This window comes from Caretta caretta, chromosome 2 (assembly GCF_965140235.1).
Source record: "Caretta caretta isolate rCarCar2 chromosome 2, rCarCar1.hap1, whole genome shotgun sequence".
Lineage (NCBI taxonomy): Eukaryota > Metazoa > Chordata > Testudines > Cheloniidae > Caretta > Caretta caretta.
In genome coordinates, this window is record NC_134207.1 from 235,805,339 (window position 1) to 235,830,309 (window position 24,971).

Here is a 24,971-nt window from a genome sequence, read left to right on the forward strand (position 1 = left end):
GGCTAAGGCAGCAGCGGTATCGTTTTAAGCCCATCCAGCAGATGTCTCTATTCGGCTCATCTACACCTATCCCCACCCAGTTAAAATACATCATCCTTTATTCAACCTCCCCTGCGGGCAGAGAGCCGCCCTCCCGCCTGTTCCCCTTCCACACAGCCCGGGGCCCCTCCTGTGGGGGTGGGGGTGTGGGGGGGGGACAGGGGGCTGGAGACACCCTCGCCTCAACTTCCCCCCTTCTGCTAGGCCGGCCCCGCAGCTGCAGCCTGAGCCGCGGCCCCCCCCGCAGGGCGCTGTCCCCGCTCTCCGCGGGGCTGCAGGCGAACCGGGCTCCCGGTCCCGAGCCGCGCCGCCACCTCCTTGCCCAGCACTGGACAGCGCCTCTCCCCCGGACCGCCAGTGGCTCCCGGGTGACTGACAGGCGACCCGGCCATACGGGGAGCGGGGCAGCGGGCGTGCACCTACGAGGGCTGGTTGGGAAGGGGCCAGCGGTAATGAGGGGTTGGCGCCGGCAGAGCAGCCTGGTGAACAGCCTCCCGCAGCCGGGAGAGGGCGGAGCGTGGGTCTCTCGGCTGGGAAACCCGAGCGCTCAGTTAGCCCGGCACCCGCTCCCTAGGAACAAGCCGGTCCCACAGGACCCAGCCCCGCGCCTCCCCGGCAGCGTCCGCGCGCCCCTCGCCATGCCGGCAGGATGCGGAGCCCAGGCGCGTGGGTCCGGAGTGGGGGACGGGACCTGCCACCTGCTCGGCTGAGGGCGCGGCCGCCTCTGCGTGCAGCGGCTTGGAGCACCTCCGTGGCGGCGGCGGGGGGAGGAGGACGTAAGCAGGCTAACTATAGCCTCTCCCCAGAGCCAGAGAGGGGCTGCAACCTGCTCGGAAGCCCGGCAGCGTAATTCCCAGCGCTGGGCAGCGTGCAGAGGGCGCGCTCGCTGGGCATCGCCACAGGTGACTTGAATTTTTCCGCTGCAGCTGCCTTGCCAAGGCACGCCACTGCCACTGATCGTTGTTTTGCACCTTGGCTGGGGGCGGGTGGGGATAGCTGTGATAATCATAGTACAGGGACCTAGCCGTGCCTGCGCGCTCCGAGGACATGGCTCGGCGCCTGCTTCTCTCTCTCCTGCTCTTTGCCCAAGTGGGGGTCGGGGCTGGATCCGGCCAAGGGCGGACGGTGCACCACAAAGACAAAGCAATCACAGGGAAACAGCCTATTTACAACAACATGAAGAGCCCGGATCCTCCCCCGGCTCCCTGGAGCAGATCTACCGAGAGCACCATCTTGGCGCAGAGGCTCACCGAAGAGGTGCCTCAAAACGTGGCCTCCTTCCTCTACACGGGGGACTCCCGGGAACTGGGGCGCGCCAACTGCTCCCGGAGGTACGAACTGGCCAGCCTGGCTGGGAAGTCTCGCCTCACCACTCACCCTTCTTTGCACGGTGCCCTGGACACGCTCCTCCACGCTACCAACTTTTTGAGCATGATCCTCCAGAGCAATAAATCCCGGGAGCAGAACTTGCAGGAGGACATGGGCTGGTACCAAGCCTTGATCAGGAGTCTCCTGGAAGGGAACCCCAACATATCCAGAGCAGCTATTACTTTCAATGTAGAGCCCTTGTCCTCTGCTCCCCAGGTTTTCCTCCAGGCCAGCCGGCAGGAGACCCAGATCCTCCTGCAGGATTTGTCCTCCACAGCTCACCATTTAGCCAATGCCTCTATCGAAACCGAGTGGTTCCACAGCTTGAAGCGCAAGTGGAGGCCACATCTGCACAGGAAGGTCTTAACGCCGGGCCCTAAAACTTTGGAGAGCAGCTGGAAGAAGAAGGACAGCTACCCGGCAGATAAGAACCACATCAAATGGTCCTCGCCCTACCTGGAGTGTGAGAATGGGAATTACAAACCCGGATGGCTAGTGACTCTGTCAGCAGCTTTTTATGGGCTGCAGCCAAACCTTCTCCCCGAATTCAGGTAGGAGAACTCCTTTCTGTGTAGTTACTAGTACTCAGAGTGGTGTTCGGAAGGTTTGTTGTAGGGAGGGGGCACCCAGGAACTTGTCTCTCAACTAACGTTATCATCCAATTCTAGAACAACCCTGCCCCCCAATCAAACACAAAACAAAATCAAACTTCCTTTAGAGGCAGACCTTGGCTGAGCTCTTTATTGCCATGCTCTAGGGAGCTGTTGCCTGGTAAAAGCATCACTATTTGTGACAATGTATAAAACACTGTTTTCTCTAATCACCTGAGTCTGGGGGAGTTATTTTCATGGTCAGAAAGCAGGGTGCGTGTCTGTGTGTAGAAGAAAGCAGGAGAAGTTGCCTGTTGTAGTTAGTTATTTCTAACTGCAGGAGGAATGCAGAGTTGGTAGTTAAATGTTTGCTGATGTGTCATTAGTTACTATGGTGTATAATTAAAACCAGCACAATCCCAGACATAATTTTAACCCTCCAGAAAACATTTTTATTCTGCAAACTGCAATTTTATAGTCTTTCAAACCCATCCACTCTGGGGTGTGCTCAAAGGTGATAATGCACATACAGATGAATAAACCTGTGTCACCTCTGTTCACAATACAATGCATATAGTTAGATCCTTAGATGGCTACAGGTAAAACATTAATATTTTTCTAAAGATAAAAATATAATGCTCCCTTGTGCCTCTGCTGTTTCACGTCATAAAAGCTGATACATGGGATGTTTAAAGACTTATATACAAGTTATTCCCTGGTAGCCAATGAGCTGTGAACAGTTGAGAAAAATGTACAAAGGCCCACGTCCGAAGATGTTCTATATCCACTTTCAGCAGGAGATTTGCCTGAGTAAAGACTGGAGCCCCTGGATGGGATCATAGGAACTTTTGTTGCTAGGAAAAGCACTGGAGTTCCTTTGAGATCCCCACTGTGTCCTTATTTTTTTTTTCTGAAGTGGGTGGTAGTCTTTTTGTGGGTAAAATAGAGGTGCAAAGCTTCTTTTGTGTATTTGGTGCCCCTTTATTTTGGGAATCAGCTGGTGAGCGGAGGTAGCCAAGAACAAAGAGGTACATTATATGCTTTACCAGCGCTCAAGGTAGGGTGGCCAGACAGCAATGATAACAAACGCAATTCAGCCAAACATTTTTGCGAATTACGGTTTTCTAGGCTTAGTATGATATCCACTGGAGTCAAACCAAGGATGAATATGGCCAAATGTCTCTGAAAACTCCAGCCCAATAGAGAGTGACTCTTCTCCAGTGGAATGATGCTCTTGTACTCTGAACTCTTCTCACATGTTGCATTGATTGGATTAGCAAGTGTTGAGCCCAGCTGCAAGCTCCTTGTTGCTGAATTTCTCAGAAGGGCAAAAATCAACTTGGCTGCTCTTTTATAACTTCTTCAGAGCTTGGGCCAGCACAGCACAAGAGGAGCTCATGTGCCAGTAAAGTGCTGGTGTTTCACTGACATTCGTTGTTTGTACACTCCATGAACTTGTAGGTTTGGATGAATGGAGATGACTGTACATGCAGCGGTGCACAGCATGGAGCTCTCTCTTGTTGGGGCGGAGGGGGAATATATAATCCATAAAAGTTTATTCATCCCTAAACAAATGCTATCTGGCTGTTGGCTGACCCCTTCAGCACCATCCATCTAAGAACTAAGATCTTTACTTAGAGCTTAATACTGTGCCATAGAAGTCAATAGGAGGTTTGCCATTGATTTCAACAGGAGCAGAATCAGGCCCTGAGGCAGCAGAGCTTTAAAGTAACTCTGTTTCATGCCAGGATTCTATCCACATGATCCCTTAAAACTTCTCTTCATCTTACCAAAAAACGCATCTGCTGGACTGAGTACAGCCCCAGCCTTGCCACAGACACATCTCTATGATATAGGCCCACACTGTGATAGCACTCTCCACTCCAGGCAATATATCAGTTCAATTTTGGAGCAATACTTGCCACCCAAATCGACCAATAGAGGTCATTATGGTAGCAATACAAAACATTTCTTTTACCTCTGCAGCCTTCCCACCCTGCCTCCCCATAAATGTGCTATTTAGCATGTTGACATAACAATGATTAACTAGATTCAGAGTCCATTGCAACCATTTTATGCACCTCTGGGCAGCTGTTATACAACTATGTTTTTGGAGTTCTATATTCATCTTTCCCCCCCCCCCTCATTTGAAGATACTGAAATGGGCCATGTTGTTAGCATGTTTAAAACAGATTCTATTGTGTTGAAAGGTTAATATTAAAGGTGATTAAACTACTATGTATGTTTTTTATAGTTAAAACACAACTGAAATACAGATTGTTAAATGTTTCTGGTAAATATTGTATGTGATTGGGGTGGGGAGAAGTACATATGTTTGATTTACACTGTCAAACATTTTATTTCCTGTTTTCAATTTGTGGAGTGAGAGATGAAAGATGATCTTGTACTTTAAAATATACATACAAAGATATTCTACAAAATGCTGGAAAAATACAAGGGCTGTCAATTAATTGCAGTTAACTCACGTGATTAACTCAAAAAAATTAATCACAGTTTAAATTGCACTGTTAAACAATAGAATACTGATTGAAATTTATTAAACATTTTTGGATGTTTTTCTACTTTTTCATATATATTGATTTCAATTACAATACAGAATACAAAGTGTACAGTGCTCAGTTTATATTATTATTTTTATTACAAATATTTGCCCTGTAAAAATGATAAAAAATCAATTCACCTCATACTGTAGAGCAGTCTTTTTATCGTGAAAGTGCAATTTACAAATGTAGATTTTTTTGTTACATAACTGCACTCAAAAACAAAACAATGTAAAACTTCAGAGCCTACAAGTCCACTCACTCCTACTTCTTGTTCAGCTAATTGCTAAGACAAACAGTTTATTTACATTTACGGGAGATGATGTTGCCTGCTTCTAATTTACAAGGTCACCTGAAAGTGAGAACAGGTGTTCACATAATACTTTTGTAGCCAGCATTGCAAGGTATTTACATGTCAGTTATGCTAAACATTTGTATCCCCTTCATTCTTCGACCACCATTCCAGAGGACATGCTTCCATGGTGATGACGCTTGTTAAAAAATAGTGCATTAATTAAATTTCTGACTGAACTCTTTGGGGGAAAATTGTATGTCTTCTGCTGTTTTACCCACATTCTGCCATATATTTCATGTTATAGCTGTCTCGGTTGATGACCCAGCTTTTAAGAACACTTTCCCTGCAGATTTGACAAAACACAAAGAAGGTACCAATGTGAGATTTCTAACGATAGCTACAGCACTCAACCCAAGGTTTAAGAATTTGAAGTGCTTTCCAAAATCTGAGAGGGATGAGGTATGGAGCATGCTTTCTGAAGTCTTAAAAGAGCAACACTCCAATGCAGAAATTACAGAACCCAAACCACCAAAAAAGAAAATCTGCTGGTGGTGTCTGAGTTAGTTGATGAAAAAGAACATGTGTCAGTCTGCACTGCTTTGGATAGTTATCGAGGAGAACCCATCATCAACAAGGACGCGTGTCCTCTGGAATGGTGATTGAAGCATGATGGGATATATGAATCTTTAGTGCATCTGGCCTGTAAATATCTTGCAACGCCGGCTACAACAATGCCATGTGAATGCCTGTTCTCACTTTCAAGTGACATTGTAAACAAGAAACAGATGGCATTATCTCCTGCAAAAGTAAACCAATTTGTTTGTCTGAGCGATTGGCTGAACAAGAAGTAAGACTGAGTGGACTTGTCAGCTCTAAAGTTTTACATTGTTTTATTTTTGAATGCAGTTATTTTTTTGTACATAATTCTACATTTGTAAATTCAACTTTCATGATATAGAGATTGAACTACAGTACTTGTATTAGATGAACTGAGTATACTATTTCTTTTGTTTTTAACAGTGCAAATATTTTTAATAAAAATAAAGTGAGCACTGTACACTTTGTATTCTGTGTTGTAATTGAAATCAATATATTTGAAAATGTAGAAAACATCCAAAAATATTTAAATAAATGGTATTCTATTATTATTTAATAGCATGATTAATCACCATTAATTTGTTTAACTGCTTGACAGCCCTAAAAATACATTATTACAGTTTATGGAAAACAAAAGATTAGCCTTGTAGTTTTTTAAAAACATAAATTATTCTAATATTGCAAAACATTTTCTATAATTCTTAGGTGCAAAGTTAGGCAGTCCAAACCACAATACTTTTTTAAAAGAAGAAATGAATTAAAAATATGAAATCAGAAACTGAATGAAAAGTTCAACATAGTCATTACAACATTAGTATTAATCACCATAAGTTGCCTCTCAAAATAGGTTTTTATTTCCCCTTTCCATCTGTCACTGAGTGACACAACATATTTTAAATTTCAAATTCCTATTTAAAGCCCATATGCTAACAAAACACGTATATGCTGGTCTCTTTCTTTTGAAGAAGTTGCACTGATTCTGCCCAACAAAATGTGTCTGTGAACCATCTGTTAAGGATGCGTTAATGCTGCTGCCATTCTTTGTCTGGCATGAGAGCAGCAGCAATAATTTAGTGCATGCCCACTCTAAACATCATCTAACATTTTATATACTTTCTTTCTTGCTTATCTCTGGTATATGATATTGTATGCATGGTGTGACAAAGTGAGACATTAATTTTCTTGATGGAAGAGTATTCTTTAGGTTTACAGAAAAGGAGTTTGCCTTTGCTTGTATTTATATGAATGCATTGCAGTGCAGTGGTTCTCGAACTGTGGTAATGAGGTCACCAGGCCTGGTGTTAGGTTTGCTGGGGTCCAGGGCTGAAGCCAAATTTGGAGCTCCACCGCCCTGGGCACTGGGGCTCAGGTTACAGTCCCCGCCCACCCCCCTAGGGATGAAGCCCTCGAGCTTTGCTCACCCTCCCCAGGCGACGGGGCTTGGGCTTGGGTCCCCCTTTGTGGGGTCGTGTAGTAATTTTTGTTGTCCGAAGAGGGTCACAGTGCAATGAAGTTTGAGAAATGCTGTGAATAGTATATGTATACCTCATATTATTAAAAACACAGGGCTAAACTCTGCTCTTAGTTACACCCAGGTAGATCTGGAATAATAACACTAAAGTCAGCATAAATGTTTCAGACCTACATTGGTGCAAAAAGGAGTAGAATTTGTCTCTCCTGGTTGAACATGAGTATTACCTCAAATATAGGGTGGACAAATGACTACTATTTCTGTCCAATAGCTGTTGCTATTTTTTGCTAGACCTTTCTTTAATGGCATTTTGGAAATTTAACCAAAAGCTTGTTTAAAGAGTAACCCATTACTCTGGGCCATGAAGGCCTCTATCCTCTGCATTGCCAGAGGAAGTGAGCTACAAGGGTAGAGCCCTCTACTGAAAACATCTTGTCATCTGTCCTCGACCGTTCTGCCCCAGGAACTGGAAACCAGACTGCCTGAGGTGAGACCCCAGAAAAAGAATTTAGAAGAAAATATAGTCCTATATCTTGTCTTGCAAAGGCTAGCAAGGTAGGCCAATATTAAAATGAAGCCGAGAAACTCAAGAGAACTCAAAATACTCATGATAATATCCCAGCTCTTTTAAGATAATCACTGCGTAAATAGTTCTACCATAGCTTGGGCCTCTTATTTCCTTAGAGACCTGTTTATATTTGTAGCCTTTTCTGTCGGCTTTGAGATTTTTTTTAGAAGGGCCTGTTCATCACACAGTGGCAATGGCAGTGCTTTATTTTACCATTTGGGAAAACGTACATTTGGTCAAAAGGATAGGTTTTTTAAGGAGGCTAAATGCACCATACAGTGAAATTCTCCCGCCATCACCCCGCCTTCTCCTCCTCCTTTTAAAGCCTGAGTAATGAGGTTTTGGGGATGGAGTTCACTACCTAAAGTGTGGGCACAGAAAGGGCTAGAACTCAGTCCCTCTGCAGTTGCTACTCCTGCACAGAGTGGTGGAGCAATAGGATTTATCATGAATCTTGTAGTCCCCTCTCTGTGTAATTTCCAGACCTCCATTATATACTGACCTGGAATCACCTTCTATGGTGCAGAAACCTCATGTTTAACTGGTCTTTGCAACCCCACTGCAGAATTTAAATGGTGTGAAGAAACTTGCATCTGTGTTCCCCACCGTGGATGTATTTCACTCTATAGAAGTGCATATTTGGCCTCTGGAGAGGGAGCTGGATGTTAGTACATTGCTTCTACAACTGTAGGTGATTAGTGGGCCAACGGGGAGGTTGAACAGCTCTGGTGGAAGTTAACCGCACAGTTTGGTATTCAGTAGACTATCCATTAATGGTCTCTTTTTTCAGTTCTAAATAGTATCTTGAATACCACCCTCATTTTTGTTAATATCCTGTTGTAATGCACTAACATAGTGGGGAGTGATCATGACTATTACTCATCAGTATCTTACACTAGGCCTGAATATGGTAAGGCCACAGGTACTCTTTTTCCCGCTACTGTAACAAGTCCAGACTGCTTCCTCATTGAGTCGGGTACAGTACTTGCAAGTTTTCTTTCTTTCATTTTTTTGTTTTTGTTTGTTTTTTAAAGAACTATTGGGAGAGTACATCTGAAGGATGATTCTTTTGGCAATTCAATGCCCATTATCAGCAGCTGACCATTTATTCTGAATGATGCTACATGCTGGAGCATTTACAGAAAATAAATTGACTACCAAATTCAGCTGACCAAGTACTGTGTTTTTTATTTTCTGATGCTTCTATTTCTGGCTTTCAGACCCAGTTCGTCAAATTATGTAGGTGCCTAATGCCCATTGATTTTCTTTTTTTTGATGATCTGGGCCTCAGTACTTATCTCTAATTATTAGAAACATATCCCTGGGCACACTAGCTTTTTTTGCTGTATTGTCAAACCTGGTCATTCCTTCCATAAAGGCAGTGGAATTCACTGAGTCATCATTCCAATTTCAGCAGGAATTGGACAGAACCCATATTAAGCCATGTAGAATGGTGTTTAGTTTGGAGTGCACAACTGAAAGCAAATACATCCATGGAGGAAAATTCATATATATGAACAAACAGCAATTTCCCAGGGAATATTTTCCGTAGCTTCTTAGTTTGTTAAATATGTAATAGGAATCAAGTTTGTTATTAAAATTTTTCAAAGAAAGGTCAAAACAAATCCTGAATAAATGAAAGAAAATAATTTGGCCGTTAATATTTTCCCTTTATAGGTGACTCAAGTCCTTACCTTAATTCCTTTCTCACATTTTAAACTAGTTTTCTAATTTCCTAAACTCTACAATCCAGTCTGCAATATTTCAAATAGTGAAGGAGACATAGGATAAGGTTTATGGAGGATTGCATACTAACTGTACATGACTTCACATATTAGTTGTATAATCCTAAAAATATTGTAAAATGGTGAAAATGATATCTTCTTACTCTAAGATATTATGACCCATATTAAGTTGGGAGTGGAAGGGGGAGAATAGATTTGACTTTAAAGTTAATAAATGGATCATTTTAAGCATTTACTTCCTAAAATTTTCAAAACTTTTGGCTTTATGGTCATGAAAGGACAGCAACTGGTGGGATCAGAGAAGGCCCATTACTATGATATGGATGATTTATTATCTGTTTAGCGTAGCACCCATGATGTTCTCCAGATATCTACGAATGGATGGTCCCTGCCCTAAGGAGCTCACAAGACTAAGGATGGACAGTAGATAGAGGTTAGGGAAGAGGAACAATAAATAAATAAACTAAAAACCAACAAATCTGCTTGAGTCACTGCAGGAATCTTGGACTGTTGGAATTCAGTCCGAAACACAGAAACAGTGTGGTTTTATGTGAGGATTAAAATGTGGACAGGGTTGAAGTGCACCTTACCTTTGTGAGGGTTTGAACATTTGGAAGACTAGAAAGAACCTGCTCTTTGGGGCAAACTCCTATTATTTTTCCTCCCCTCCCCCATGATAGCACATCCTCTGGGATAAGTTGTCATAGCTCTATTGACTTCAATGCAGCATTGACAATTTACACCAACTGAGGATTTGCCCCTTGATCTTTACCACTTTTTATTCCTTCAATCCACAGTCTCAATTTGTGGACACAGAAGTTCCCATGTGCAAGGCTGTCCCTGATGACAGAATTCAGCCAAGTAGTAATTTTAAGCAAGAGAGACTATTTTAAGAAGCTCTTTTGATTTAATTACAGGGAAATCCCCAGATATGCAGCAATGCATGCCTTAGATCTGAAGCCTATGTTGTCAATGAGATTGAGGATTCTAATCTTCTTTCAGATAGAACTACTCCACACTTGTAATACTGTTCCAAAGGCCCATGGGGATTTCCTTTGCAGAGGAATCCTAATTCATGTCCCACATTGCTATCCCCTGTTCTCTGATCAGGTTTATATTTAGTGCAAGCTGGTACTCCTGTGAAAATGTATGTTGAAAAACAGCAATGGTGCTTCTGTTAAGGTCTTAGAAAAATCTGTCTCAGTATTAATGAAAACTGAATTGTAGAGGGGAACAGATCAAAATCCTATTCTTTGTCACACATATAGTAAGTCCCTATAGCCATCTGAAGCTCTAAGTGGCAATCATGTGCATACATATAGACCTACATTTTAAAAAATGGCTGAGGGATTTTCCAAAGTAACTTAAGCACTAAGTCTCATTGATAGTCAATGTAACTTAGGCACCTAAGTCACTTGGACACACTTATAAATTTTATACTAACATTTTTAGAAAGTGATTGGTAATTTTGGAAGACCAGCTAGAGACACCTTGAAGGGGCCTGATTTTCAAAAAGTACTAAGGACTCAAGATCCTTTTAAGGTGTCTCAAGTTGGGCAATCAAAAATTGACACCCAAAATCACTAGTCACTCTTGAAAATCTTGGCCAAACTAATTAATGTATGTGTATGTATCTGTCTAGGAGTGCAGGGATTTGCAGAGTAGTCAGGCTACACCATCTATGGGGAATTAATCAATTCTTCTGCAGCACATGGTAAGAGGGATGTACTGTAGGGAGTTGGGAGCCTGAGTCTGGTAGTAAGAGTCAGGAAGGGCCTCTAGGAAGAGTTCTGGAGCTGAGGAATGACATCTTTTCTACCACTTTACAGCCCGACCTTAAAGCTTGTCTTTAGCTGGGAGAAGCCCTTTAGCTGGGAGAAGCACTGTGATGTTTGGTCCTTTAAATTGTTTACATTGATTTCTCTTTTTCTAATATAGCACACAACAGAAGCGTTTATACTCCACTTAGTTATGCAGAATCCTTTCATGTCCAGAATGGTCAGCTTAGGAGGTCAGTCTAGCATCTTTCAAAAGAAATATATATTTCACAGTTGAAGCCTTTACAAAGCATGAATATAACCTAGAGAGCTTTTCCAAATTCCCTTTTTAAAGGTTGTGTCCTCTTTATATGCTCACATCTAGCTCTAACTTGCTGGAAGTCTTGCTAATTCTTTGTCTCTTTTCATATCTTCTTGACTGAGAGGCTTGTGTAGCTTATATGGGTAGACTATAAGCGGAGCTGATTACAAGGATCTTTTATTGATACGTTTGACATCTCTTCATTTTTATTTGTCCTCTGCTCATGTGTATTTAATTTTATATAGGTAAGCATTAGACAAAGTGCATTCCTGTTCAACTGAGACTTGACCTCTTTGACAAAAAGACTCCTAAAATCTAGGAGATAGACGGACCATGTTTGTCACTGTTTAAATGTTTGGCAAACCATTCTGCGCACCTCTGCTTATAAGCAGCACTGTGAAAAGGAAATATACTCTTTCTGTTTTATAGAGTGACACTGGTGTCAAAAATTCTCCTGCAGACGCAAAAGTTTGTAACTCATTGTTACAATAAAGTATAACTACTGAAAATATCAAGATAACCACTAAGTTGGGAAAACAAGTTTAAATCAATCACTGGCACTGATTTTGAAGGAGACAGAATGTCAACAAACAGCGGTGCTGGAAATTAAGGCAGGCATGAAAGCCTCTTAAATCAAACCTTCCGACCTGACAGAAAATCCTTGATGACATCATTCTTCAACAATTCTCCATTATACATAATTCTAACTAATAATTTCTTGTCTGTGGAAATCCAAAATGCTAAATATAACCCTCTAATCTTGAAGCAGTATTTTGTGTCAGCTTTGTAAAACAAGGATAGAAAACAGAATATTTATAGTAATAAGGAGATTAGCTTCCAATGCACAAAATACACTTGGTTGCCAGATGGTCTACAATTACCGTTCATATTATTATCATCTTATCACTGTGATTGTGACCTGGGTTCAGCTATGCTGTTCTGTCAGCCTGGGTGAATATCAGACTGATAGTATGTGCCGACAAGCCAAGTTTTACTAACACGCTGTTGACATTTGTGTCTTGATCACTTGGACCAAGATAGCAAAGCTAAAATTATTCCCAGCTAGTTCTGTAAATAGTAGTTGATCCCTATATGTACTAGTAGGATGTCTTCTTTCATATGTTCTCTTTTCAGCGTACTGAATCAAAAATAACTAAAAATGTGGGTAGCTAACCAGCTTGTGTTATTTACTGTATTAATACCAGTAAAATATTTCAGAAATATGTAATCATCCTACATAGCTGTATATGCTTTACATGTACATATGATGGTGTGGTATAAGTCTGGGATGGATGCAAAAGGGAGGTCATCACAAATGAATGCCAATAAACCTTTTACTGCACTGCGCTATGGTGACATATTCTGTAAATGCCACACACCTCACACACAATCTATTTTAAAATTATTTTACATCTCTCAAGTAGGTTAAAAAGCTCTGTTAGCACTGTTGCAACCCCTGTTATTGGCTTACCAGAACTGTGGAGTTAAAATAAGACAGAGATGGGAACTACATGCTGCAGAGGCCTAGTAAATAAAATAGTTAAGATGCACAATGTAACAGTGATGGTCTTGATACTTAGGACACTGTCTAATCCCCATGAGTAGCTCTAGATAAGGGAATTGGTCTCATAACTTTTAGCATAGCAGTTGGGGCACTCACCTGGGATGTGGCAGGCACAAGTTCAATTCTCATCTTTGCCTGATATGGAGAAGGGATTTGAATGTGAGTCTCCCGTCCCTCTTCCCAGCTAATTGCTGTAGCCCTGGGGGTATGGGATAGTCTGGCAAAGGTCTTTCTCAGTCTCTCCCGTTGAAGCTACTCCACTTTGTATAAATCTTTAAATAGTCATTGGAGCAGTCTGCCACATCCCAGGGGAGTGCCCCAACCAGCAGGCTATAGTCATTCCTATACAGTTTCTCTGGCCAAGTGACTATTCCTTGTAATCATGAATGACAATGAATAGTCATTTGGGGGCAGGGCAGGATGGGATGGAGAGAGAGAGAGAGATGGATGGGGGAGAGAGAAGCTACATTTACACTGTAACTTCTCTTCCTCCCCCAGAATCAAGTTTCACAGCCTAGGTCAATTGACTGGGGCCCATGCTACAGGGCTAAAAATAGCAGTGTAGATGTTCTTGCTCAGGCTAAAGCCTGGGCTCTGAAATCTGGTGAGCGGGGTGGGTCTCAGAGCCTTGGCTCCAGCTTGAGTGGCAATGTCCATACTGCCATTTTTAGTCCTGTAGCACAAGCCCCAAGAGCCCAAGTCAGTTGACCAGGACACTGTGACTCGCTGCTGTGGTTTTTTTCAATGTCTCTGTACCTAGGAGAGATACTCTCTAGCCTGACGGTTAGGGTACTTATCCAGGATATGGCAGACCCAAGCGCAGATTCCTGCTTCAGTTATTAATTCAATTCATTATACAAAGTGGAACAGCTTCAACAGAATGGACTAAGACAGGCATACGCTTGGTGGCTAGACACTTTCTTGTAATGTAGGAGACACAAATTCAAATCCCTCCTCCACATTAGGGAGAGCCTAGGAGGGAATAAAAAAACAGGTCTCCTACATCCTAGGTGAGTGCCCTAATGACTGGGCTAAAAGTTATAAGGGCACTTGCTCCTCCACTCCTTTTGTGAATCTTGTCCTCTGCTTTTGTTAAAATGAAAACCTTCAAGTTGGATGAAATAAAATATTTAATTCAACCTGACTTAAACTTTTGTTTCTGACTTTTTGATTCACTGAACATGTTGAAAACTTCCATTTGTCAGTTTGACCCAAAACTAAATTTTTTCACTGGGGGGAGAACTATTTTTGGAATTGCTAGCAAACTGAAAAATCCATTATTTGCCTAGCTCTACTCATGAGAAATCTCTCTCCCAATTTTATTGTTGGGCTGCACTGTCCGTAGAAGAGAGGAAGGTTTCTGACTGCTGCTAGGAAGAACCATTACCAGTTTTGTTTTCCTCCTCCCTGTTAGGAACTTCTCTTCCTCTACCTTGTCCTCCCAACACAACCCACCTCTCCTTCCTGCTGATTACCAACCCCAGCAATCCACTAGGGATGGGAAGAGGGGAAAAGAAACTGGTCACATTAGGTCTTCAAGCAGGAAGTGAGGAAGAATCTGAATGGTGACAGGAGAGTGGGTTAGAGCTGATAAATTTTTTGTCCACTTTTTTAAAATAAAAAATGAAGCTTTGCCAAAATCAAAATGTTGTGAAAAGTTTGATTTGATAATTTTCAATCAAAAAAGTTGAAAACAAATTTGTCTTGTTTGAAATTGAAATGTTTAGTTTTGAAAACCCAAAATAAAATGAAAAAATAACTTCAATTTGAAACAATCTTGTTTTGAATTTTTCTTCTGTTGAAGAAATCAAAACTTTCCATGGAAATGTTTGAACAAAATCATTTCACTTGAAACTTCTCACAGAATAAAGTTGAACTTTTCAACTATCTTGCATGTAGAAAAGGCTGAAAACAAATATACTTCTTTCTAAGTGGAAACCACTTAGAATGATTTACTACTCTAGTGCACTAAGGAGTAGAGTACCTTAGTTACAAATTCCTTGATCTAAAATAAGTCCAATCACATTCAAATGCTTGTTCTGCATTTACAGTCCCTAATTGCACTGAGTCCTGTGTACTGCTGTACTTACAAGTAACCACCTCTAGCTACACTCTTCTTTTCTGGCCTCTTTTCCATCCCCTTATAGCTCTTAATCATTGTAGTAATTGTGCAACAGCTTGCTCACCACACAGCACAGCCTACTGTTGCAGACAAAGGTTTTGCAGTTTTACCCCCACTCTTAGAGTGGTTAGGCTTAAATTCTTAAATCATCTTATTTTCTCTCTCATGCATCCTACCTTTTTTAGAAAAAAACTATGTGTTGGGCGGGGGTGACCAACCTGAGCCTGAGAAGGAGCCAGAGTTTACCAGTGTACATTGCCAAAGAGCCACAGTAACACGTCAGCAGCCTTCCCCATCTGCTCCCCAGCACCTCCCACCTGCCGGCAGCCCCCACCAATCAGTGCCTACTCCCCCCTCCCACTGCAATCTGCTGTTTCACATGTGCAGGAGGCTTTGGGGAGGGGGAATGGGTGGAGTGGGGGCAGAGCAGGGGGTTGAGCAGTGAGCACCCCCCAGCACATCGGAAAGTTAGCATCTAGCTACAGCCCCAGAATCAGTGCCTAGGTAAGGAGCTCCATATTAACCTTTGAAGAGCTGCATGTGGCTCCGGAGCCACAGGTTGGCTGCCCCTGGTGTTGGGGATAAGCCTCCTTTCTACCAATTAAAAACAAAATCTACACAAGGGATAAGCTCTTTTCCTCAACAGGAAATAAAGCCCTGCTTCCCTAAGGCGTCTGTAAAGTCTCCCAGGTGAGACTGCTGCAGCTCTAATAAGGATGACTCATCACAGATCTTTCAGCAGGTGAACCAGTTTCTTCACAGCAGGTAGAAGAAAATATTTAGCTAAATATTTTTGTGAGAAATTTCCAATGCTTGCAAAAGCCTCTGCTTTATTGTGGGCAAGTGAGTTTGGCTGCAATCCTGCAAGTTCCTTTACAGGACGGACTCCTCCTGTGTCTATGCAGTGCCCCATTGAAATGAATACTTTACAGGACCGGCTACCCCACAAACCCAATTTGTTGCCTTGTATGTGGTTTTTAAGGACCCAAAAGTGGTCCAGAAAAATGGTACAAATCTGCATGATGTACCTGAGTGGTGAAAGTTGTGTTGGGCAGAGTTAGGAGCTAACTGAATGCAGTGAACAATCACATGCACCTAGACAGTTTGTTATTGTTTGCATGTGGTCAGGGCAGTCTAATAAGATTAAGGAACTAAATTCTGCTCAGGAATCTTGATCCACCAACACCTACATCACATATAAAATACTAAACTAGTAAGCCAGATTTTTGTATTCCTGGGCAAACTCACCCCTTTGGTACCTGAAATATGGAAGATCTTTTGATTTGGATTGAGGTAGGCTGTGGAGGGCTGAACAATCCCCAAACCCTCATTTAAGCAAATACAACAAGCACTTCTGAATGAACGTAAGCAGCAGGATATGGATCCTAGACTTCAGGAAAGCAGACTTCGACTCCCTCAGGGAACGGATGGGTAAGATCCCCTGGGGGACTAATAGGAAGGGGAAAGGAGTCCAGGAGAGCTGGCTGTATTTCAAGGAATCCCTGTTGAGGTTACAGGGACAAACCATCCCAATGTGTCGAAAGAATAGTAAATATGGCAGGCGACCAGCTTGGCTTAACGGTGAAATCCTAGTGGATCTTAAACATAAAAAAGAAGCTTACAAGAAGTGGAAGGTTGGATATATGAACAGGGAAGAGTATAAAAATATTGCTCGGGCATGTAGGAATGAAATCAGGAGGGCCAAATCTCACCTGGAGCTGCAGCTAGTGAGAGATGTCAAGAGTAACAAGAAGGGTTTCTTCAGGTATGTTGGCAACAAGAAGAAAGCCAAGGAAAGTGTGGGCCCCTTACTGAATGAGGGAGGCAACCTAGTGACAGAGGACGTGGAAAAAGCTAATGTACTCAGTGCTTTCTTTGCCTCTGTCTTCACGAACAAGGTCAGCTCCCAGACTGCTGCGCTGGGCATCACAACATGGGGAATAGATGGCCAGCCCTCTGTGGAGAAAGAGGTGGTTAGGGACTGTTTAGAAAAGCTGGACGTGCACAAGTCCATGGGGCCGGACGAGTTGCACCCGAGAGTGCTAAAGGAATTGGCGGCTGTGATTGCAGAGCCATTGGCCATTGTCTTTGAAAACTCGTGGCGAACGGGGGAAGTCCCGGATGACTGGAAAAAGTCTAATGTAGTGCCAATCTTTAAAAAAGGGAAGAAGGAGGATCATGGGAACTACAGGCCAGTCAGCCTCACCTCAGTCCCTGGAAAAATCATGGAGCAGGTCCTCAAAGAATCAATCCTGAAGCACTTACATGAGAGGAAAGTGATCAGGAACAGCCAGCATGGATTCACCAAGGGAAGGTTGTGCCTGACTAATCTAATCGCCTTCTATGATGAGATTACTGGTTCTGTGGATGAAGGGAAAGCAGTGGATGTATTGTTTCTTGACTTTAGCAAAACTTTTGACACGGTCTCCCACAGTATTCTTGTCAGCAAGTTAAAGAAGTATGGGCTGGATGAATGCACTATAAGGTGGGTAGAAAGTTGGCTAGATTGTCGGGCTCAACGGGTAGTGATCAATGGCTCCATGTCTAGTTGGCAGCCGGTGTCAAGTGGAGTGCCCCAGGGGTCGGTCCTGGGGCCGGTTTTGTTCAATATCTTCATAAATGATCTGGAGGATGGTGTGGATTGCACTCTCAGCAAATTTGCGTATGATACTAAACTGGGAGGAGTGGTAGATACGCTGGAGGGCAGGGATAGGATACAGAGGGACCTAGACAAATTGGAGGATTGGGCCAAAAGAAATCTGATGAGGTTCAATAAGGATAAGTGCAGGGTCCTGCACTTAGGACGGAAGAACCCAATGCACAGCTACAGACTAGGGACCGACTGGCTAGGCAGCAGTTCTGCGGAAAAGGACCTAGGGGTGACAGTGGACGAGAAGCTGGATATGAGTCAGCAGTGTGCCCTTGTTGCCAAGAAGGCCAATGGCATCTTGGGATGTATAAGTAGGGGCATAGCGAGCAGATCGAGGGACGTGATCATCCCCCTCTATTCGACATTGGTGAGGCCTCATCTGGAGTACTGTGTCCAGTTTTGGGCCCCACACTACAAGAAGGATGTGGATAAATTGGAGAGAGTCCAGCGAAGGGCAAAAAAAATGTTTAGGGGTCTGGAACACATGACTTATGAGGAGAGGCTGAGGGAACTGGGATTGTTTAGTCTTCAGAAGAGAAGAATGAGAGGCGATTTGATAGCTGCTTTCAACTACCTGAGAGGTGGTTCCAGAGAGGATGGTTCTAGACTATTCTCAGTGGTAGAAGAGGACAGGACAAGGAGTAATGGTCTCAAGTTGCAGTGAGGGAGGTTTAGGTTGGATATTAGGAAAAACTTTTTCACTAAGAGGGTGGTGAAACACTGGAATGCGTTATCTAGGGAGGTGGTAGAATCTCCTTCCTTAGAAGTTTTTAAGGTCAGGCTTGACAAAGCCCTGGCTGGGATGATTTAATTGGGGATTGGTCCTGCTTTGAGCAGGGGGTTGGACTAGATGACCTCCTGAGGTCCCTTCCAACCCTGATATTCTATGATTCTATGATTCTATTTTACAGGATAGATGTAGATTTGCACAAAGGTATGAACTAAATGTACTTATCTAAATATGGACGATGAATTCATAATGATGAATGAATGTCTGCCTAATACTATATAATTTATGGCTGAACATAAGCACTTTAAGATGTTTTACATGAAGAGGGTAAAAATGAGTCTGAGAGGTGGTGACTTATTTTGAATCTTAGATAAAAATCTTCTTGATTGATGAATTAGACGCTAAGTCAGTGTAACTATTGACTTTGGTGGAGTTTCACTTGCTTACATCAGGTCTGAATTTGGCCATAAATGGCCCAAAGGATTAAATGAATCTGTTGCTCTGTTCCTGTTTTATGATGATCAGTCTTACTTGTATAGAATGTGCTCTTACCAAAAAAGGCAGCATGTTCTAGTGGGTTAAGTCAGGAGTTCCTGAGTTACATCCTGGCTATGCCTCCAGCTCCTTGCATGGACTTGAGGAAGTGATTTAGTGCATCTGTGACCTGTATCTCTGTCTGTAAAATAAATATAGTAATATTTCCCTACCACACAAGGCTCTTGTGAAAATGAAGTAGTTTGTACATCACTGAAAAGATTAAGGTATTATAGACACAGTTAATAAAGGTTTTAATTGTTTGTGAGTAATACTGTTGGCATAATAAACATGTCACTTTCTTTAAAAAACTGATGTTAAGCAATTGGATTCCTAACCTGAAATTAGCAGGTTAAAATTAGAGCATACATAGCTGATGTCATGCACTTCACCGGGGGCACAGATCCAAGAAGACCATGAGTACTGGCTGAAAGTGCTGGGCCGGCAATCTGTAGCTTGTAAGGATATCTCTGTATTTGGTAGTAGAAATTAAGACTTTGCAGTGGTATGCTTTTTCATAAAGTAATTGGCTGCAAAATGAGGCTGTGCTTTTTAGTATAGTTTGGCTTGTTTGAAACTTTAATGAGCTTGAGGATTCAACATTGAACGTTTAGAATAACTTGCAGATCACAACATTAACAATTACTATGACATTTTGGTGTGGCATTTTCGCACAATTATTATATAATATCCCTTACAGAAACACTGCACTAAAACCTTTATAATTAAACACACGATAAAGAGTCAAATGCTAGTAACAGGTATATGATCTCTGAAGATGAACATAAATCTCCTCAGTACTAATTCATTCCACTGACTATTCTAAGAGAAAGGAAGGAAGCTCTCTTCTTTTCTCTTTTTTTAAAGCTAGGCAGCTGCTCTTTCCACGTTTTTTGCTTTTCATACTGTTTTAAGGTGTTTGTAATGCAGTGTGATTAAGTGGAAATTGGATCAGTCTATTTTCAGTGGAAGGAATCTTCTAATACTGTGGGAGAAACTTTTGATGATGAAGGCTTTTAAGTTCCTGGCACATGAGTATGATTCTTCAGAGAGTGCTTGCTCATTTATTTGGTGTATGTACTAGAAGCATCCTTCTGAATTTCCTAGATACCAAGGACTTGATTCTCTGTTGTCCTTCACTTTGTGAAATCATTTACATCAGTGTAAAGAGGGTGTAAAATGCTGTTGAGTCAGAATGTTGGCATTGTACTCTTGCTTTATACTAATGTAAATGAATATACAAAACACAGGGCAACAGAGAATCGGGCTCCAAAGATGTTCCAGAATGTGTAGCGGTCACCAAAGTACTATGCATCAGGACTATGTTGTACTGGTGCTTTAGAACCAGAAGCAGATGGTTTGGGGGTGGGGTGGGGTGAAGTGGGGTGGGGGGAGGGCTCTGCTACACATCTGGTGGCTAGGAAGTTGATACCCAGGTATGCAGATGAGATGTTGGATTTAGAGACAGTATCTTTGTCTAGGCTTCTGTCAATCTAAGGAACTTACAAGGCCTATATCACTGTAGTTTCTGGGTACCTCACAATCTTTTAATGTATGTATCCTCACAGCACCCCTGTGAGGTAAAGGATATAAGTGAGGCACTGAGAGGTTAAGTGACTTGTCTGAGACCTAGTGAGTGGTCTGTGATACTCAAAGCCAGGACTCCTGGGTTCTTTACTAACACCTTAACCACTGGACAATGATCCCCTTCAGGGTCTTGAGGTCAGGTTCACGGGTCCATTGCACAGGTTTCTTGTGGGGATTGCATAGAGGAGTCCTTGCCTCATTGGTGGAGGTTTGTCTGTTCCCTGGTGGGATCCCATCCCTCTGAGGAGAATGGTAAAAAGAGACTCAAGGTCAGAGGACTTGGACAAAATCACACAAGTTGTGTTTTCCACATGTAGGAGAAATGAGAAATCCCCACTTGGGGATCCCATTATTTGTGAGCTGCCCTCTCTCCAAAAACCAAGGCAGGGGATGAACTAAGACAAAAAGTCAATTCAGAGGGAAAATGACTTTGAAATGTCAAACTTTTCGTCAAACATATTTCCTTTTTTGGCCAGCTCTAGTTATTGATATGTGTTGTCTGAGCTGGGGAAGAGCAGGCAGGTGAAGGTCTGTCAGCAGATGGGTCAAAGAAACATGGTGAGGGTAGTGTTGACGGGGCTGGGGACAGATGTGAAGATGTAAGCCAGATGTGATGGGAGGTAGCTTTGGCAAAGTCACTGCTCCGTCAATGAGTGAAATACAGAATAGAAATCACACGATTCAAAACGGGAAATTGAAATGGTAACTAAATGATGCAAGGTTTCAGAGTAGCAGCCGTGTTAGTCTGTATCCGCAAAAAGAAAAGGAGTACTTGTGGCACCTTAGAGACTAACAAATTTATCTGAGCATAAGCTTTCGTGAGCTACAGCTCACTTCATCGGATGCATTCAGTGGAAAATACAGTGGGGAGATTTATATACACAGAGAACATGAAACAATGGGTGTTACCATACACACAGTAACAAGAGTGATCAGGTAAGGTGAGCTATTACCAGCAGAAGAGCGGGGGCGGGGTGGGGTGGGGGGAGAGAAAAAACCTTTTGTAGTGATAATCAAGGTGGGCCATTTCCAGCCATTGACAAGAACTTCTGAGGAACAGGGGGTGTGGGGGGAGAAGGGGTGGAATAAACATCGGGAAATAGTTTTACTTTGTGTAATGACCCATCCACTCCCAGTCTTTATTCAAGCCTAAGTTAATTGTATCCAGTTTGCAAATTAATTCCAATTCAGCAGTCTCTTGTTGGAGTCTGTTTTTGAAGTTTTTTTTGTTGAAGACTTGCCACTTTCAGGTCTGTAATCGAGTGACCAAAGAGATTGAAGTGTTCTCCGACTGGTTTTTGAATGTTATAATTCTTGACGTCTGATTTGTGTCCATTTATTCTTTTACGTAGAGACTGTCCAGTTTGGCTAATGTACATGGCAGAGGGGCATTGCTGGCACATGATGGCATATATCACATTGGTAGATGTGCAGGTGAACGAGTCTCTGATAGTGTGGCTGATGTGATTAGGCCCTATGATGGTGTTCCCTGAATAGATAAGTGGACACAGTTGGCAACGGGCTTTGTTGCAAGGATAGGTTCCTGGGTTAGTGGTTCTGTTGTGTGGTGTGTGGTTGCTGGTGAGTATTTGCTTCAGGTTGGGGGGCTGTCTGTAAGCAAGGACTGGCCTGTCTCCCAAGATCTGTGAGAGTGATGGGTCGTCCTTCAGGATAGGTTGTAGATCCTTGATGATGCATTGGAGAGGTTTTAGTTGGGGGCTGAAGGTGATGGCTAGTGGCGTTCTGTTATTTTCTTTGTTGGGTCTGTCCTGTAGTAGGTGATTTCTGGATACTCTTCTGGCTCTGTCAATCTGTTTCTTAACTTCAGCAGGTGGGTATTGTAGTTGTAAGAACGCTTGATAGAGATCTTGTAGGTGTTTGTCTCTGTCTGAGGGGTTGGAACAAATGCGGTTGTATCGTAGAGCTTGGCTGTAGACAATGGATCATGTGGTGTGGTCTGGATGAAAGCTGGAGGCATGTAGGTAGGCACAGCGATCAGTAGGTTTCCGGTATAGGGTGGTGTTTATGTGACCATCACTTATTAGCACCATAGTGTCTCGGAAGTGGATCTCTTGTGTGGACTGGTCTAGGCTGAGGTTGATGGTGGGATAGAAATTGTTGAAATCATGGTGGAATTCCTCAAGAGCTTCTTTTCCATGGGTCCAGATGATGATGATGTCATCTATGTAGCGCAAGTAGAGTAGGGGCATTAGGGGACAAGAGCTGAGGAAGCATTGTTCTAAGTCATCCATAAAAATGTTGGCATACTGTGAGGCCATGCGGGTACCCATAGCAGTGCCGCTGATTTGAATGTATACATTGTCCCCAAATGTGAAATAGTTATGGGTGAGGACAAAGTCACAAAGTTCAGCCACCAGGTTTGCCGTGACATTATCAGGGATACTGTTCCTGATGGCTTGTAGTCCATCTTTGTGTGGAATGTTGGTGTAGAGGGCTTCTACATCCAGAGTGGCTCGGATGGTGTTTTCAGGAAGATCAATGATGGATTGTAGTTTCCTCAGGAAGTCAGTGGTGTCTCAAAGATAGCTAGGAGTGCTGGTAGTGTAGGGCGTGAGGAGGGAGTCTACATAGCCAGACAATCCTGCTGTCAGGGTGCCAATGCCTGAGATGATGGGGTGTCCAGGATTTCCAGGTTTATGGATCTTGGGTAGCAGATAGAATACCCCTGGTTGGGGTTCCAGGGGTGTGTCTGTGCAGATTTGTTCTTGTGCTTTTTCAGGGAGTTTCTTGAGCAAATGGTGTAGTTTCTTTTGGTAACCCTCAGTGGGATCAGAGGGTAATGGCTTGTAGAAAGTGGTGTTGGAGAGCTGCCTAGGAGCCTCTTGTTCGTATTCCGACCTATTCATGATGATGACAGCACCTCCTTTGTCAGCCTTTTTGCCATATATATGCCATATATTTATTGCTGGCACATGATGGCATTTATGTCATCATGTGCCAGCAATGCCCCTCTGCCATGTACATTAGCCAAACTGGACAGTCTCTACGTAAAAGAATAAATGGACACAAATCAGACGTCAAGAATTATAACATTCAAAAACCAGTCGGAGAACACTTCAGTCTCTTTGGTCACTCGATTACAGACCTAAAAGTGGCAAGTCTTCAACAAAAAAACTTCATAAACAGACTCCAAGGACAGACTGCTAAATTGGAATTAATTTCCCCTCCCCTCACTGTTCCTCAGAGGTTCTTGTCAACTGCTGGAAATGGCCCACCTTGATTATCACTACAAAAGGTTTTTTCTCTCACTCCCTCCCCCCACTCTCCTGCTGGTAATAGCTCACCTTAAGTGATCACTCTCACAGCGTGTATGGTACACTGTTACAGTGTGTATGGTAACACCCATTGTTTCATGTTCTCTGTGTATATAAATCTCCCCACTGTATTTTCCACTGAATGCATCCGATGAAGTGAGCTGTAGCTCACGAAAGCTCATGCTCAAATAAATTTGTTAGTCTCTAAGGTGCCACAAGTCCTCCTTTTCAAATGATTCAAGTAATTCAAATGAAAAATCAGGCCTAGGGCTAAGGTGCTGTGTGTATTGGATAATAAAAAGAGTTTGCAATGGAGTAAAGGAATGCTCTCCAAAGGATATGCTTTATTTTTTCTCTTAGGATTTATTGAGCTACTTGGAAATCAAAGGGAGCTTTCTCCATGGACTTCAACAGGAGCAGGATTTGGGTCTTATTACCTTGGTAAATAGCTCCCTCTAGAGTAGACAACAGGACATGTGTGTCATTTAGAAGAGGGCTAGTCTTTTAGAATGATGTGGCTGGCAGTTTGTGTAATGCTTATTGTATTACCTGGAAACTAAAACTATCCCCTCCAGAGAGCATCCCATCTGTGCTAGTCGCAGATATATTCTGCTCTGAAAATCAGAACTGAAGGCCAGAAGTGCGGGCCATTGCTAGGCACTAAAACCTGAATGACTGAGACTCATCAAATTACCTGAGTATGTAACTTATTCTTACCTACCATTTTACCTTTGCTGATTGCTTTAGATCTAAGATAATGATCTTCTGAGTTCTGGCCTCATGGTGATTCATGTCAGGGAGCAATAATATCAAAGAGGATCTCTCTGCAGCTATTACCTCAGCAACTGATCTTCTGTTTTCAGATCTCTTACAAAATTCTGTATTTAGATTAAACATTTTGTGCCAAATACAATAAAGATGTCATTGTGCTTTGGATCTGTACATGCAGACAATTCACAGATATAAAAGTTGAACCAGTTGCTCCAAAGTCTCTTTATTAATTGCGGCTTTCTTGTTTCAGAGGTGTTGTCAAAGTTGATATAAATCTGCAGAAGGTGGACATTGACCAATGTTCAAGTGAGGGATGGTTTTCAGGAACTCACAAATGCCATCTCAACAATTCTGAGGTAAGAGAATTAGTTTTTATTATTACAGTTGAGTTCAATTCTCTATCTTTCCATCATGTAACACTTTGC

General features: G+C 42.6%; 1 protein-coding gene across 1 annotated transcript in view; it reads left to right on the plus strand.

Moving 5' to 3' along the window:
- Positions 1 to 274: 274 nt before the first annotated feature.
- The window catches only part of GPR158 (G protein-coupled receptor 158), a 312,886-nt gene continuing 288,189 nt past the window's right edge, over positions 275 to 24,971 (plus strand). Inside the window, exons 1-2 of the mRNA XM_048837832.2 lie at positions 275 to 1,958; positions 24,797 to 24,902. Of these exons, the coding sequence (XP_048693789.2) occupies positions 1,087 to 1,958; positions 24,797 to 24,902 (978 nt within the window). The 5' untranslated portion in view covers positions 275 to 1,086. The remainder of the gene's footprint in view (positions 1,959 to 24,796; positions 24,903 to 24,971) is intronic.